Raw genomic sequence first — 19316 nt, 5'->3', positions numbered from 1 at the left:
CATTCAGTTCCAACGAAAACATACTGCCTTTGTTAGGCAAGGGGGAGATGAAACTTCACAGATATAATCAATCAATCAATCATTATTGGACCTCTGGAAAAAGAACTTTTATGAAATATGGCACTGTATGGGGCAGAAACATGGGCATTACGACGAAGTGAAGAGAAACGACTAGAAGCATTTGAAATGTGGATATGGAGAAGAATGGAGCGTGTGAAGTGGACAGACAATAATAAGAGTAAATGAAGCTGTGTTGGAAAGAGTGGGTGAAGAAAGAATGATGCAGAAACTGATCAGGAAGAGGAAAAGGAATTGGCTGGGTCACAGGCTGAGAAGAAACTGCCTACTCAAGGATGCACTGGAAGGAATGGTGAACGGGAGAAGAGTTCGGGGCAGAAGAAGATATCAGACGATAGAAAACATTAAGATATTATGGATCATATGCGGAGACTAAGAGGAAGGATGAAATATGAAAAAAGTGAAAAATACTGAGTTTGCAGTGAAAAACCTGCCCTTGGGCAGAAACATGAATGAATGAATGATTGATGCTAATAGCTTGCTCTGTCAGAATGCTTCTTCCTTCATAGAATGTCATCCATTTCTTTGAATAACAAAACGCTTAAAACTTTATACAATTCGTATTTCCTTTCCATTTATCTGCAAGTCATCACTATTGTTATAATATTGTTGCTGTTGTTCACTCAATTGTCCGAAGATAAGTCTGAACCTCACAAATGATACCAAGAAGGCACCACTTGTAAGGCAACTAGGCCAGGGGATAATGGGGTAGGGTGGCCAGTTCCTTTCCCTCTCCATTGTATACATCGCCGACTAGCTACATATTACACTAATCAGACTTCAGATGCATAAAAAGAATTGTTTTTCCTCTGACATTATCGTCAAGTGAGATGTATCAGCCAGAACCTCAGTCAGAGGATACCTATTACTATTATTATTACTATTATTATTATTATTATTATTATTATTATTCTTGCCGCCCTCACATAAGCTCACCATTGGTCCCTATCCTGAGCAAGATTAATCCAGTCTCTATCATCATATCCCACCTCCCTCAAATCCATTTTATTATTATCCTCCCATCTACGTCTCGGCCTTCCTAAAGGTCTTTTTCCCTCCGGCCACCCAACTAACATTCTATATGCATTTCTGTATTTGCCCATACGTGCTACATGCCCTGCCCATCTCAAACGTCTGAATTTAATGTGTACCAAATCTCAAAACCTTATTCCTTTGCTATGGTCGTGCCAGAGAATCAGTCCCATTCCGAGGCTTATTTGAAGGATTCGTAACAAGCTGTTTTTTACGGTGATGGGTTGTTAGTCCTTCGCCCAACCCCCAAGCTGGAGGACCACTCCTCATCGGCTGTCCGCGACTGCTTATTCAATATATTCACAGCTACCCTCCATGTCTGGAGGCCGTCTCCTCGATCCGCAACCTGAGGACGCGTCATGCCGTGGTGATATTATTATTATTATTATTATTATTATTATTATTATTATTATTATTATGTTCGCTATCCACCTTCAGCCTTCTCTCGGTTGATAATCAATATTCAGAGCATTTTCCGCATTAATTTTCTCAACAAGGTAGGCCATATTAGAACCAAATATTCATAACAGAATTAAGAAGTTAATTCGAGTAAAGCCTATGTCCGTATTTATATTGTGATCCTAGATGGGGTTACGAATTTCGACCGACATGAAACCAGCCTTCTCCTTTACGAATGCAGCCAGCATCACAATCATGCGCCGAGCATAACCTAGGTTTAGTTGGTATGGCTACACAGAGCTCAATATACTACTAAGTTACGCGAATTATCTGACGTTTCACAGAAATTAAAGTAAAATACTGTATATTGTTTATTGCTATTTGCAATAACGAAGTGTTTTATTAAACTATGTTATTTTCTCCCTTAACTACGAAACGCAGAATCTACGATGTATAAATCCAAAGAAAAGAAACCCAGACGCATACCTAATTGAAACTAAAAAAATATGACGACCTAAGAAGATAATGTCCTGAACATACGAAGCAATTTTGATGCTGGTTTTTCACACAGACGCCGTAGCCCATTAAAATAGTTCCAGAAACACGAAGCCAGATATTGGATTAAAGGCACGCAGTATATGGGGTGACTGTATTACGAAGAATGCGCTGGGACGTGTGCTGATTTAGTTATTGTCGACTGAAGATTCCACGGCTCCAGCTCTAAGTTGCAGCAAATAGAGAAATCAAACATCTGATGCTATGTTACAATGTTGGTGGCTCTCTGGGCTATAAATCTACAGAACTCGATTTCCGTAAGAGTTACCTTCCTAACGTAGAGATTGATTTCGTATCCTTCGTCTGTTTGTGGAGTTTTTTTCTCTAGGGAGTGGGGAAACTTTCAAATCTTCCCTCTAAACGCACCTGCCGCCTGAACTACGTCTGTAACCGAACGCTATTTAAACGATAATAAGAAAACACGTCTGATTTTTAAAAAAGATGGGAGAAAACTAGCGCACAGGTAGTTCTGGTGATTTTGAAAGTGAAAATCGTGGAATTTATATGGGATTCTGGTGATTTTGAAAGTGAAAATCGTGGAATTTATATGGGATTTTTTTTTTTTTGGACACGGAGTCGAATACTGAAGGATTTTACAAAGATAAACATATCTAACAGCGACTGAGTCTTAACATTACAACTATTAAACTTTGCTTATGTGCGAGTGGTTCGTGTTGCTCTGGGAGGGTAGCCATGAATCAAGTCGCATGAAAAGTAGTATAGGAGCTTAGTTGTAATTGTTGACTCACCAGACTGGATTACATCAAGAAGTGTAGAGCCAAATGAAGGAGTCTTCTTGGTCTTGAGATTGTCGAACACTTCCTTGGTCAGATACTTCTTGAGCAGGGACTTGCTGTCGGAGGCGGCCAATTTGGCGAAGCCGGCCTCCAGCTTCTCCAGAACTGCGGCGTCCACCATCGTTTCCTCACTGCAACAAAAATAAATCCCTATTCAATTCATTGGTCCTACTGTTCAAAAGAGCTGGGCTAGAATTTATAACAAAAATGACACTGGGAATCAAGATATTTAAACACAAGACGAGACGAATTAAGTGTGGTGGTGAAAAAGGTCACATTCGTTGCATGCGAAGAAAATCTATTAATCTCTCTGAAAATACATGATCGAATTTCCAATAACTTAAATTCAATTCAAGGCAAAGTTCATTGTCAAAAATGTTCATTACAAAATATAGGGATAGGCCTACACAATTCGTTAATTTCATGGCGGGATTGATAATTAAAAATTCTCGAAAATTACTCAATGATAAGAAATTGTAGCCTACCTATACAAAATATAGAGCCGAGATTCTTTTAGTTGTACTGCGGGTGCAAATTCGTATACATAAATAATCCATCTTAACTTAGTATAAACATGATAGTATTGTAGTAGCCTATCCGAAAGTATTTGTACGAAAAAATCGATTTCAATGCATTAGTTGTTTCGATATCATATATGTATGAAATGCTTTGAAATCTTTAAATTAATACTTGATACTTGCCCTGCTGGTTTCGCCAATGTTTTCCCATGCTTCTTTCCTCCCATATAAATGACTACATCATAATTATGAATTTTACCCTTATTTTCTTGTGATGCCATATTAAAATACAATTATATGCTCCACCATAAAATAATCAGACGTATTTAATCACAATTATAACGCATTTAACATTAGCACATCTCCCACCATCCTGCTGTAACAATCATTCAATTATACCAGGTTTGACAACTTAAGAACAGTAAAGTCTAATAAAAACGATAGGAATCGCTGACAAGGTATTGTCAAGCTTGGAAATACGACGAGAAATATGAAGTTACCTTATTTAATTCTTCATTCTGCCACAAGCGCGCATGTTGTGTCATGGAAGTACGTGTTCCAATTATTATTATTGCAATGTTGTATCAATGTAACCGACTAATTACATACGTTTTGCGAATTGCGAGTGTTAACAAAGTTATAATATTACTTGCGTTCAAATTTAATTTGTAATTTCGTTACGTTATGACGTCGAAGTTGCTTTTTGTAAAGTTTAATATAAATTATAGACTTATGACTGCTTTTGAGGTTAACAACACGTAAAATATTTCATTGGTGTATTGTTGTAAAACTTCATGATGTGGGCACAAAAGATGCATAACGAAATTATGAATTCAGACGAATAAATTAACATTCTCTGTTTATAAAGTTCGGAAAACTTTCATGATGTAAAACAAATTTTCCTTACAATTTTAAGTACATGAAAAATATCTTAAATGTCTTAATAAGACTTTCATAAAGTATCATTAGCACGTTTCACAAGAAATTGTCGCGCATATTCTTTTTTAAAATTTCATTATGTATTTAACATTAATTTACATTTTCTTTTTTGTTCATTTGAATTGATTAGGATGCCGATATTTTAAATCCAAGATTTGGACGGCTATCATTTCGATGATATTCTCTCTCGTATCTTAATTTATGTCCAATGTCCACTCATGGCATTTATTGAACAAATTCTGAATTGTTTGAATTCATTCTTTATCCTTTTCGGACATTTTCGTGCTAGTACCTTCCCGTGATTACAATATTGAGATTAGTTTATCTGAGATAGAATCTTAATAGTAAAAAAATTAAGCTTTCATCCACCCACTCATCTATCCACAAACAATCCAATACGGATTATGACCATTATATTACGAGAATGTATTAATGTTATTTTCAACTGCTGATTATCATTCCATTATTGTCCGGCATACAATAGGCACATCTTATCTAACCAATCACATTAAATTAGACATGAGCATCGATACGTTAAATGACAATACCTGGAGCCTTTGCACCAATCGTCAAGAGTCCTTCCATATTTCCTAGAAGCTGTTATTGTGGAACACCATTTCAGAAATGCGAAGCGGAATGACGTCAGAATAACTGCCATTTTAATCTATATTCTCAAAAACAGCTGACAACAGATTCTGCGTTTCCTCATTACGTCACTCTCCTTCAAGATCTCCTCCCCACAACACTTCAATTACCTCTTGGTAATTTCCAAAGATACGAGAACTATTGTAAGAACTACGACCCCTGCACAGCTATGGGCATTTCGACAGGCTGTTGTTTCTGAAATTAATCTATTTCCGAGCCTCAAAGATCATCAATAAAGATAACACACTACATTAAACGGACATCTGTATCGGCCGGCACTGATACAAACCTACAATAACTTTAGCGTTGATGATTTAGAATGTAACAATGTATGGGCAGCGGTAGCAGGGAATTTAACGATTCATGCTTAGAAAAAGTGGTAGGGAATTTGAAATATCTGTGGTTACGTGTAATGGCAATACAGGAGTTAGGGTAGGGAATGGAATTATGATAAAGAAATACAACTTGCTGTAAGTTTTAAGTGTGTGTAATTAACAGTATGAAATTTAATAAGCTATAAATAACAGTAAATCTTGTAATAATGAAATTCATTGAAACACAATGTACTATTAAGAGGACAAATAAAGTTAATGTTTCTGAGCCACAGACAATTAAAAGAATATCCCGTAAATATTAATATTTTATGTATCTGTGAGTAATGCCAGCTGGTATTGACTTTCTATAATTACCCATGTATTGTGCACGGGTCTATTTCTTGTCCATGACAAATCTCAACTAAATTAAAACATATAAGGAACTGGCCACCTTATCCCATTATCTCCTAGCTTAGTTGCTTCATGAGTGATGCCTTATTGGTGTCACATATGAGATTTCGAACAGTCTGCGGACTTAGCAAGTAAAAAATTGCAAATCTCCCAATTAATAACAATATCTTCCCAGCATGTTATGTATACAGAGTAAAACCGTAGGTAATGTCATTAATTTCAGGGGGTTATTCTTTGAGATATTTCGAAGAAAAAAGTTTAATACAATTTTGCTCGTTTCTGCTTCCTTTCATACAGTAATGAAACAATTTTTTTATTTCGAAAACATTTCATAGCGTGTTTTGGAAAAGCCATAGATTTAGGAAAACGTATTGTGCGTCTTTCACGTGTTAAATTTTATGATACTTTGTTGACATGTTTCGGCCTGACACACCTAATTCGTTTTCCAAAGTGATACAGTGTTAAAAGTTGTCTAATCAAGATGTACCATAGATTTAATTCCCAATATGCTCAGTCAATTTAAGAGAGCAGTGTATTATGATAATAAATGATTGAAAGAATTTTAGTTTGTGCTTTAAATGTGCAGCCATTTGATCCGAACAAATGCAATATTGAAAAATTCCTTGTTACATTCGTTACGATCAAATCTGTGCATATTTAAAGGACAAAACTAAAATTCTTTCCATCATTTATTATCATAAGCCCCCGGCGTAGCTCAGTCGGTTAAGGCGCTTGCCTGCTGGTCTGAAGTTGGGTTCGGGCTGAGAGTTCGATCCCCGATTGGGCTGATTACCTGGTTGGGTTTTTCCCGAGGTTTTCCCCAACCGTAATGTGAATGCAAGGTAATCTATGTTGAATCCTAGGCCTCATTTCGGCAAATATCATCTCGCTATCACCAATATCATTGACGCTAAATAACCTAGTTGATACAGCGTCGTTAAATAACCAACTAAAATTTAAAAAAAATCATAATACACTGCTCTCTTAAACTGACTGAGCAATGGCTTTCCCAAAACACGCTTCGAAATATTTCATATAAAACAATTTTTATCTGGAAAAGGAAGCAAAAACGAGCAAAATTGTATTAAATTGTTTTGTTTGAAATATCTCAAAGAGTAACACCCTCAAATTAATGACATTACTTACGATTCACCCTGTAAATTCGAACTCCCCCTCTTGTATAGGAATGGAGTCGTTCACATTGTCGAGTTTAGCGGTGATATCACTTAGGCAATAGAAGTCTAATGACGTCAGTGTAATATTAACGTTCTATAAAATCCTTTTATTTTTTTTTATTGGGATAGGTCAAATACAGAAGTTAACACGTCAAATTCCAGCAAAATATTGCTGTTTTAAATGCTATAAAGTACAGAATTACATAATAGAAGACAATATAGAATGCTGATCTTTTTGCGTGTCAGTTAAGATAGTACAAGAACATCATTTTACTTTTACTTCTATTTTTATTGAACCTGAGTTTTTTAATATACTTCATTCCCACCCCTTCTACTAATGAAGTTCAACCGCCCTCAACACAGATCCAAGACCGCATATACAGTCATAGTAAACAGTACGTTCTAAAAATATATTCGCGTTTTCCAGTGACGAAAGAGCTTTCAATATTGAATCATTTTCCATTTGCCTACGTCGCATCCCAGTTTCCCCCACCTGCTTCTATTCGCCTCTCTGTAAATGCTAGTGGGTGGGCTGTCTTAGCTCTTTTCTAGGAACATTAATTTCTGTTAGGAATTGGACGTCTACGTAATATTATACAATTGTTTAAAATAACTTAAATAAAAGGGCCTCGTTAAATAATTAACTGTCATGTGATTGCCTCCCTTTCTACAACTCTGCGACGTAACCACTTGGACTGACAGTAGATAGCATGTCTGAGTAATTTTATCTTTTCGGATCGGGCAAAGTGAAGATTAAATTTACAGTACGTAAGGTCTCTTTTATAGAGTAGGTACAGAATTATTTCAACACGAGTTACTGATACGAAGTACGAACCTGGTAATTGGAATTACATAAAGTAGTCTATAGTGCGATAATATGCATATTAGAAATGAAGCCTGTATCGAAATGAATGGCCACTATTTTTAAAAAATGTGTTTAAATATCCATATTATGATTATTTTTCAATTTAACTTCATTCTCTATATTGTACGCTAATGTGCTGTAGACATTATAATATACACTGCATAATGAATACGTCCGCATGGACAGCTCAGTTCGTGAGTAAAAACACTCATTGTTAATACTATACTGTATTTTGATTAAACAAAAACCTAATGAAAATTATCAAACTCAAAATCGCGATATTTCCTAGTTTACGTAAATGGATGAGCTACTTTTCTTCCCTCCTATACCTAGTAAAGTGATTTGTTTGTTATATTACGCCAGTATCATCCAACTCCAGTCGTGGAAGGAGGTAGCAAACGGTGTTTCCGGTTCTTAATCGTTGAGCCAAAGGTATAGCCAAGTTAATATTAGAAATGTTAGTAAAAATAAAATGATGTCCCTTTACATTTGGTTAAGTATCTAATTCAACTGACAGGAAACTCTCATGAGAAAACTGTCTCGTTTTTTAACTATTAACTTGATCGATGAGTTTTCTGCGTTACCAGCAAATACATCCGTGCAATATGTAATCGTGGGCCCCTTCCCTCAATCACTGAGTACACGGTGATCAGTCAATACGTCTCGCGACATGAAGGCGACTTGGGATGAGTCAGCCAACAATACGTATCGAGGATGTCAGATCCAAATCATGTGCGATCTGGGCGGGGTGGATCGATGCGGCAGATTTCAAACAGCAGATACGGACACGTCGCTGGATTCACTTCCTGATACGGAGACCATTATCAGTTTATTCTCTGGCATGTATATTGAAATCATAAGTAGCCCACATTTATTTAATGATAATGTATCAGATTCCGTTACATAACGTCTTGTATTAAGAATCACAAGCACTTTCCCGGCCTACGCTAGACTGAAGATTTAAGGGGTGAGGATGGTATTTTTTGGTGAAAAATGAGTCAATTAAAAAAAAAAAAAAGGAATTATCTTTAAAATACTCTGTGATATGTGTGGAATGCGTAGCATAATATTTTGTGGATATTTGTGCCCTTATCAGATGTTGAGACGCCATTTTAAACTTCCTGCGCTATGGATTTTTAAATCACTCGCCCCATTTTATCGGTTTACGATAACTTTATTTTTTTGCTACATTGCCAGATAAAAATGGATATAACTTGGATATGGATATTCAACTTCTGAACTATTAAAGATACATGCATGAAATTTAGAACACACATTCTTTAGACTTTTAGGAAACCTTTTTCTGTAGCATAATTTTGTTAATTGAATTCATTTTTGATCTACGTCCGTTTGCTTGCAAGAAATGAAATCAGAAAAGTGTTATTAAATTTTAATTGTTTATTTTACAAACGTAGGGACTAATATCAAAATTCTGTTACAGACAGTTTGGAGAGCATGCTTTTGCAAGTATATTGCAAAAAACTGGATGAATCTACCTTTAAAAATGGTTTAGATATATCGGTTTTAGTAAAATCCTGCGTTGGGTATATTTTTTTCAAATCTGGCCCCCAAATATTTTTTTTCAAAATATTTATTTTTCATTGAATTGCTACAGTTATGAGCTCTCTAGATACAAAAAATTAATATTTTCCACAAAATAGGAAACAAGTTTTAAAAAATACCATCCTCTCCCCCTTAAGTAACTTAAAACGGACAAGTAAACGTTCTGTTGGGGGCAGATGAAAAAGTTAAATTTTTTTCTTCCACCATGTTAATAATGTCAAAAGAAGTGCTTATACAAATTTTGGCCACTCGACCGCAATTACGAGGCCGTCCAGAACGTGATTTTCCTTGGGGCCGTTTATAGAAAAAAAGCACAATTTTATGGAAATACTTATTGAAACAGATTCAGCAATTGTTGCGCTATTTGTCAACATATCCCCCACTGGAATTGAGACATTTGCCATGCCATGGGATCATTTTTTGTGTCGTAGAAGTCAGCCGCCTCAGATCGGAACCAGAGTTTGACTGCGTCTGCACCTCTCTCTGTCGATCTCATGATATGAGAAATGTCTCAGTTCCGATGGAAAATATGTTGAAAAATAGCTCAACAATTGCTGTGTCCGTTTCAATAAATTTGTCCAATGAAATTGTGTATTTTTTTCTGTTAATGACCCTAGCGAACTTATTTCCTTACGGCCCTCGTAATTGCGGTCGCGTGGTCAAAATTTGTATAAGCACTTCTTTTGACATTATTAACATGGTGAAAGAAAAAAAAATAACTTTTTTATCTGCCCCCATCTGAACGTTTGCTTGTGAGGAGGGCAGTTTAATGGCTGTCATGCTAGTCGTTGGTTCCGATATTTGCGTGTTCAAACACGGGCGAGGACGGTGATTTTAAATGATGACAAAGGACCATAGCGGGCCCAATTCAAATCCTGGCTGGGACAAGTTACCTAGTTGGAGTTTTTTTTCCCGAAGTTTTCCCTCAACCAGAAGCAGAATTACTGGGTAACTTTCGGTGTTAGATCTCGAACTCATTTCGCTTTCATTAACGAATTTTGTTGAACTTTTCCCACACCAATCGTTGTTAAGTATAAAGATGATATGTTGTTATTCAAAGAACATGAATAAATTAAATCATTTTAGCACACCAAAATAAAAAGCTTAGTCTTCTGGATTTTCACACAGAAGTAATTATTTATGATCCAAATAATTTAATATTACAACTTACTTACTTACTGGCTTTTAAGGAACCCGGAGGTTCATTGCCGCCGTCACATAAACCCGCCATTGGTCCCTATTCTGTGCAAGATTAATCCAGTCTCTACCATCATATCCCACCTCCCTCAAATCCATTTTAATATTAATGTAGGAAACTGTAGCTTGTAATGAAATGAGAAAATCGATGGCCACGTTCAAAAGGGAAACTCTAAATTTAAAGTTTTGAGAATACTGAATTGTAAAGTGTCATGTTATTGTGAAAAATCCAATTATTAACACTCTAATTCAAACGTGTGGTATATGATTATAACCAAACGAGTGGTATATGATTATAAAACACAATTAACATAATTTTGAGTAATTTCAATGATCCTTAGATTTTTGACAGTAACATGAAACTTTAAAATGCAATTTTCTCAAAATTTTAAATTTTGGGTTATTTCACTTTTGAATTGACTCTTCTAAATAATATTTATTTGAACTTATTATTGAAGGACCCCTACAAATCACACGAAATTATTTATACACTATGTAAACTATAAAACGTTATATTACTGTAAGCAATTTTTGTCTTTGTCCTTCTTTTGCTTTTATTGAATCAAGGTATGTACGATACATTTGATCATTTTACGCAAACTACAAATTATAGGAAGTTTTAATGATGATGATGATGATGATGATGATGATGATGATGATGATGATGATAATAATAATAATAATAATAATAATAATAATAATAATAATAATAATAAACAGAATAATAAAAGCAAAAATAAAATAATAAAAAATAATAATAATAATAATAATAATAATAATAATAATGTCTTAAACCTGCCCCATTATATCCTGGCCTAGTTGCTTCATAAGTGGTGCCTTATTGGTATCATTTTTGAGGTTCAGATCTGTTTTCCGACAACTGACCAAACAAACGAATGTCTTAAAACCAGTTCAGACCTGCTTTCGGACAGTTGACTAAACAACAAACATGTGTCTTAAACCAAACTGTGAATGTCGTAGCTTAAATATAGTACAAGAAATTTGTTTCAGTAGGTGACGTTAACAGAGATATGTATTTTAAAAAATCTAGGCAATTTATTCTTACGTTTCTGCATTAAACATTTTTCTCTTCCATACAACTAACAGTCGTTCCATTTTGCTGCGTAAACCTTCTCTTACGAAAGTGCACGGAATCTGACAGATTATATTTGTCTACTTTCTCCACATAGTTGATTGTGCACCCCTATATTAGGTGGATGACTCATCGAATCCCCTAAGTGCGCAACCCCAACAGAATTTATATTCCGATAGGATTAAGGACAGACACTGCATGTCAGGCGAAACCTAGCGGCAGAAAAAGCAACAACTTTCAGATGTATACAAAAAGAGGGAAAGCAGCTATCAGAAACAGCGGTTTGCGAGTTTTTTTTTTTTTTTTAATTTATGAATAACCAAATCAGATATTTATATAGTTAATATTACCAAACATGGGATGTTCACAAAGCACAAAATAAAATAGTTTTAGAGTTATATTGAGATATATTGCTTAGTTACAGGATAAAATAAAATAAAGTAGTGAAATTAAATATTTAAGAGTCACTATGCAATGTTTCTAAAACACTGAAAATCTGGAACTTTATAATGTTACAGGTGCCTATGAAACCACGCAACGTTAACTACTAGGCAACGTAATAGGCCATATTTGTAGGCAATATTTCGAAATATTAATTTTGATAATTAATATTTATGATTTTTTAGTACTGACATCTGATAACATAAACCACTGCATCACTTTTAAATGAATTGAATAATTATTATAATTAAAATGTGTCTAGTTACTGAAAAAATGACTCCACACAATCAAGAATTAAGTGAGCAAAGTTTCGAACAAGCTTTTTCAGCAACATAACCCCAACAAATTCAAATTTCAGTGATAAATTGTTAAATATACTCCTTTCACAACGAGCTGTAAAACAATGGTTTCAAACTATGAAGCAATAACTAAAATTTTTATGTGAAAATACATGCCCTGGTTTTTTCGCTGATTGTCCTGCAGCATCCCAATTCTCGACGCAGCTGCAGACGTTCGGCCGTGGACAGCTGCATTTCACCACCCTGTGCACTGGACAGTGACAGTTCGCCCTCCGTCCCTGACATGCATTCATTTCACGTCCAGCCATATTTGATCACTATTTTAATTTACAATTTATCAACTCTGACATTTCGCGTTAGTTCGAGATACACCAACAATTTAACATTTCATCGCTTCGCTATTGTTAATGAAACGTCATATGGCACAACGTTGCCACAATCTAAAAGAATTTCCCTAGTTACAAAATAAAACTTCCTTCGGCGAATAATGTAAACTAACAATTGAAATGGAATATCAATGTGTCTTACCTTTTTAGTAACATGCTGCCAACGATACGATCGAAAACTTACTTCTTAACTTTACCTGAAGATATTTCCGAATTTTCTTAACTAAATTCCCGTTTCTCAGCATTATGCTACGTTCGAAACTAAAGCATAACAAATTTCTATAACATTAAAACAAAAAAAAAGTAGTATTATTACATATTGATGTTTCGTCCTATAGGCTATTCCTTCTGCCACAGAAGTAGCGTATATCGTCTTCAATAATGCAAAATAGTAAAATTGTAAGGAGATTTATTAATGAAAGCCATTAAGAAAAGTTGCAGCATTGAGAGAAAATGATATTATCGTCAAAAGTTTCTTCTTAGGAACATTGTTCACATGGCAATTCGTCGGGACTGCATGACCGAAAATGAAATAATAGTAATCTTGGTTGTTGATTATCAAGGCAGCACACCATTGTAAAATTGCTGTACATCGTGTTCCAAAATTGTTAACACTTTCATATTATTATTATTATTATTATTATTATTATTATTATTATTATTATTATTATTATTATGTTTCCAAATTACTCTATTTTGTTCATTCTCTGTTACATGTGATTTGTAATCTGAACTATGAGAATACATTTCAAAATTATTTCGATTATTATTATTATTATTATTATTATTATTAATATGTAGCCTGAGTATTCATGATACACTAGCTTGGTTCATATAATTATTTAATAAGCTCTAAAAGTTTACATTCGCACGCGTTAAACATTCAACGTCAGAAACTCCTGTACGTCACATGGCATTAAGTCCGGTGACCTGGGAGGCCAGGATCGACAAGCAAAATCATTGGCGGTAGCATGTCCAATCCAACGATGTGATAGAGGTTCTATTTCGAATGTCTACGAAACAGTCTTTGTACTAGTGTTACTGAATTCGTTTTCGCAGAACGCAAAACTTTCTTGAAACTTTCGAAAGTTTAATTATTAAATGACATGTACCGTGTTAATTTCACATTATGTGATAATCATACCACAGTGTTACCATCATTTTGAAACAGTATAGGTCTGTATAAATGACAGAAAGAAAAGGTATCTTGGAAGATCATTTAAAGCTTTGGCAAAAATTCACAGAGGGAATATACGATCTCTAGGTGTAATGTCTATATTGAACGATAGTAGGTCTATTACTAATTCCTCTCCGTGGATATGTATAGGGCTATCAAAATATTTTGCACATTTTCGTAAAATGCTCCAACGAGACAGTTCTACTCCATAAGTACCTGGGTCCTTTGCAACAACTGACGGAAACTCGCCCAATTTTCCTGCAACTCGCGATCACGGACCATCTGTTTGCCACCACACACACTACAGCACGTAATGGAGTGACTATCATGATCTTGTTGGTTCCAGTTCAGAATCTGAAAACAGCGATTTCTACTGTATCAACATTTAATATTCACTTATATTGGAGACTTGGCAATAGAGTGCACAGCCCAGAAAAATAATTAATTTACTTTTGTAGAAGCCGAAAACGAAGTGCAAATTATAAGAGCAAAATTAGTATTTTAAGAAGTATTAAGAAGCACGGCACACAAAAGTATGTTAGAACTTAAAACAGATGAATGCAATGAAAATATTTTATAGCCAACACATCGACAATTAAAAAAATATATATTTCACTAGAATAAAGTTACTATATAATATGTAGTAGGCCAACATATAAAATATAGGTACAAAATACAACAAAATGGAGAGATGGAATGACGGAGAAGATGAAATGCAACGCAAATTTCACCAAAATGGGAACATTTCCGTATTTATTGAGTGTTGCTGATTGTAGCGATAATATAAAAATAAATTAATGTAATCGGTTTTGTAATATAGCTGTATGTACCACAAGAAAATCTACTAGAGTTAATGGAATTTGTAGTGGCGAGATGGTATTTTGTTGAGATCGAATATTCACCATGAGAACGCCTGGCATTCGCCTTACAGGCGGATAAAAATTCCAAATAGATAATTGGCCCACACGAGATTTAAATCAGAACTCCGCCTAAGGTAACGAGGAGACTAGATATTATTATTATTATTATTATTATTATTATTATTATTATTATTATTATTATTATATTCCCTTCAGCGCTTTTACAAATCCATACAAATAGACCTACCTATTATCACAACTATGTATAACCAAATGGTCACAGACATTTTCAAACTTTTTTTTTTTTTTAATTATTTACAATGTTAGACTCCACTGAAATTTTTTTATGTCTTTTATTAAACTTAATGCCCTATCCGATATGTACTGATTTACTATTTTTGTTTCTCCCTAGGAGACCATTACTTTCGCTGGACTATAATTTCTTAAACAATGCTTTCAGTTTCAAAGTTACTTATCTCTACATGATGATGTCAATTCCAAATATTATCACAATACTGTCTTGCAAATTACACTGAACATGCATTGATTTACTTATCAGTAAAATGTATTATCGATTTGATTCACAACAACTAGATAAAAAGTAAGACAAATTCAAGGTATCTTACAGTGAATCATCAATTTCTACTTCCTAGATTAGAATTATATATATGCAAATCACCTTCCAAGAACACAGCAAATAAAATTTTTATTAAACTTAAAGATCTTACGATAATTAATCTATATGTTTATCAGTGTCTATTAAATGTGTAAAAACATGAAAATAGTCATATGGTTAGAAATTAAATTCATGTAATATAATAGCATGTAACACCAAAAGTCAATAATTGCTTTATATACGTATATACCCAGGTATAGGTTAAGTAAATCTCAGAATAGTTCTAATTACTAAATTAAAAGTGTGTAATAGGCATGACAGTGTTAAAACATTGAATAATAATTATGATTTTTAAGCGTAAGTTATATAATAGATTAATTACTAATCCACTTTATAACCCAAAACTTTTAATCTATTCTTTTATAATAATTATAACGTTTATGTTTTATTTGCTGTATAAGGCAACGCCTACTGAAATCTCGGTGACTGAATTGTGAACTATTAAATCATTCCGAACTGCGTTGTATTGCAGAGGGCTGTGAAATTGCATTAAGACATCTGAAACTTCATTTTATAACTTATACTTTCTGTCTTAATTATGATATACGAATACATATCACAGACCATCCCATTAATCTTAGTATTGTGTTCGTTTACTCCCTGAATTCAGATATTTATGCTGTCAATGAAGAATTCGTAGCAACAATCAGAACGCGACAAAAATCTGCATTTTATCTCCATGAATGGAGAGGTGCTTGCATATTCATGCCAACATAAATCAAAGCCAGCTACCAACCATAGACGGGTGCGAGAATGAATGTATAATCTGTTGCAGAGTGGTGACATCTATGAGCAGGTCACGTGTCCAACTCACACCCAAAGAGGGCGGGGGAGGGGGAGATTTAGGAGACAACCGGAAAAGTGTGACTGCCGTCACCTTGCAGCTATGTTCAACCCTTTCGGGTCCTCAATGCGATCTGTGAATGATGCAACGATCCATGTGGTGATGTCGGGAGTGAAATCATCTCTACTACGAGTTCCTTGTTGAAAAAAAAAACCCTATTCCTTCACTGCAATTCTTAACACGTTCGGAATTTTCCTCATCTTAATACTGACCACGGACTGGTAGAGTCCCACGTGGTATAATACGGGCAAATTGGTGTAACTAATTTAAAACTCGCTAAGCAACACTTCAAACGTTTTCTCAGTTCCGCTACCGACTTCCGTCATGGGTCCGCAAGATACTCTCAAAGGAATGTCGAAAAATCACTCATAATCACTGTTATTAGATAACCATTAACGATTTCAGATTTTGAGCCATTAAGAATTCTGCTTCATAAAGATTTTTACATACCAATAAAATTAATTTTACCGATATTACTATTTTATCAATCATTTGTTCCAGTTTCATTGTTTGTGTTTTGTATCTTGGTATTGCTAAGCCACTGCCTGCTGAATCGGATACTACAGCTGCGTGAACAACAAAAAGGTGTGATCCAACAGGCAGTGACTAAGCCTGTTTTATCTGCCATTTTGTTATTAACCAATAATAATTATGAAGAAAGGAAACCAAAACAATATTAAATAATAATGTTTGAGGAAAGTTCTCGTGTTGAAGAACGAATTATTTGGAACCTTCTGAGCAAATATCAACAAGGACTCGAGAAGATGAGCACGCATTGTATTGGGAGACAATGCTGCCTCTATTATACTCATTTTCAATGGAAAACATTTTACATACGTCGGAGATGTTACGTAACAAAATAAATCAGAAAGGGGACAGTGGTAAGTTTATATTGCTTTCAATAATTCTTTTACAGTTTAAACACGTTACTATTTTTGCTAGTTACAATTTCAGCTACTTCTTTTGAAAGTAAAAATGTTAGGTTAGGTGGCTCGTTTTATTTATTTAATTTATGTATAAATTTTATTTATGTACACAAAGGCAAAAGTACCAAATATAATAGACAGTACAAATCGTTGTTTATAGCGATATTTATCACAATAAATTTAAATTTGATCCTCACGAATACCATACGAGACAAAACTACAGTTTCTTTCTAAATACGCCCAAATGTCACACAACTGCTGGATTAAAACACAGCATGAATTTTGGACCCAAAATATATAATGCATTAATTAGAGCTTACCCTGAGCTAAGTACACTTAACATACACAGATTTAAGAAACAAATGAGATTAATTATTTAACTGTTTAAGCTAATTGAGTTAAAAATTGATACTCAAATATTCATGTACTTTTGTAGTTTATATTTGTATATAGACCCTATTATTACATGCTGTATGTATTTTACCCCTTTATTAATGTTTTTGTGCTCAATGAACTCTCTTAATTTTGTGATATATTTTGTATAACTAAGCTGAACTGCGCCCGAGCACGAGCTTCTGCTCTTTCGGGCTGCAATGCCTAATGTAGCTCAAGTGTAATGTATTAAATAAATAAGTAAATAAATAAATAAAAATGGAAAACATGAAAAAAAGAGATAAATAGACTACATACATAAATACAAGATACTAGTATAAATACATATGAAAAATGAAAATATACGAGTACACAGATAAATACATTATGTTCTTACTTTTTAATAATTTATTTATTTTATAATATTCAGTCATAATAAAAGCCTAATGAGTTTATTTAATTACTTTTGTTCTTTATGAGATAATATTTCCAATTATATTAGCAAACTAGTATTTTCGTTTTAACTTTTATTAGTGAACGTGTGTCGGTATTGCAGAAACCAGAAGTTTACCCACCTTATCACGTTACCCAAACAAGAAAGAGATAGCAATGCATGTAATCACGTGCACTCTTTTATTCTAATACAGGAATGGAGGTTAAGTAACATTACCTTCCGGTGTGTTAAAAAGATGGCGACTTGACATTATTACAGTAAACATGTCGTGCAATTTCAAGCTTTACAGAATGTCATGCAACAGTGAAAAATCAATATTACGTAACCTAACCTAGTGCAAGTAATGTCCTTGCTTGAACAATGTTTTATTTACTCTTCATGGCAAGATAGAACCTCCACACACATCATTTTATTAATTAAAATGTTAATTCTTAACGTGTCCCCATATTTTATAGATTTCGTGACTAACCTGACGTTTGTTTACGCAATCAGATCCGTTGAAAACATTCATAAAAATTAAACCGAGAGAAACAATTGCACAGCGACCTACGAAACAACTGCACAGCGACCTACATCAACAATGTATCTTGCAAACGTAAAAATTATTAAGAAAAGATCGAGTTGAAATGTTTCTATGTAAAATTGATTAAAAGTCCAAATGTTAACGTAAATAATTTCACACGAAATTAAATGTTAGAGAACTGAATTTAAACTTGAAAAATAAGAATTTTATGAACAGATTTAATCATAGACAGGCACGGAGCGCCATATTCTTTTTCATATCATGGCCAACATTGAACAAGTTCATACGGGGACATCACTTTATTTTTACCAGCATTTTTAACATTAACCTGGCTATACTCGGAAACACTGTTGCCCCCTTCCATTAGAGGAGTTTGGAGTTACTAGTGCAATATGTAAACAAATCATTTTACTGGCTATAGGAGGAGAGAAAAGTAGTGTATCCATTTATGTTACAGGGAAATATAGTATTACGATTTTCAGTTTGATCATTATTTTTACGGTATTTTATAAAAAATTAGTGGAGTAGTAACAATTTTTTTTTTCACAAACTTAACTCTTCAGGCAGTTATATTCATTATGTAATGTCTACTTTATTCAGCATATTACTAACCTAATTTATTCCCGAGAATTTTGTGAGCACTTCCGCAAGAAACCCCAATTTCTACAGCTAGCTTCTTGACCGACTTATTAGGACTTCGCTGCATCCTTTTTCTAGCATCTTATACAGCATCTCTGTCACCTTTGTTGGCCATCTTACACTTTTCTTCCTTTCTGT

General features: G+C 34.2%; 1 protein-coding gene across 6 annotated transcripts in view; it reads right to left on the bottom strand.

Annotated features, from left to right (window-relative positions):
• LOC138713786 (arginine kinase) overlaps positions 1–19316 on the bottom strand; it is a 436319-nt gene that overhangs the window by 61148 nt on the left and 355855 nt on the right. For all 6 annotated transcript variants that reach the window (XM_069846207.1, XM_069846216.1, XM_069846233.1 and 3 more), the window contains one exon: positions 2814–2992. In XM_069846207.1, coding sequence (XP_069702308.1) covers positions 2814–2992 — 179 coding nt within the window. The remainder of the gene's footprint in view (positions 1–2813; positions 2993–19316) is intronic.

The sequence above is a fragment of the Periplaneta americana genome, chromosome 2 (genome assembly GCF_040183065.1).
Source record: "Periplaneta americana isolate PAMFEO1 chromosome 2, P.americana_PAMFEO1_priV1, whole genome shotgun sequence".
Lineage (NCBI taxonomy): Eukaryota > Metazoa > Arthropoda > Insecta > Blattodea > Blattidae > Periplaneta > Periplaneta americana.
The sequence above is the reverse complement of the archived record's forward strand: the minus strand, read 5'-3'. Positions and strand labels throughout refer to the sequence as shown.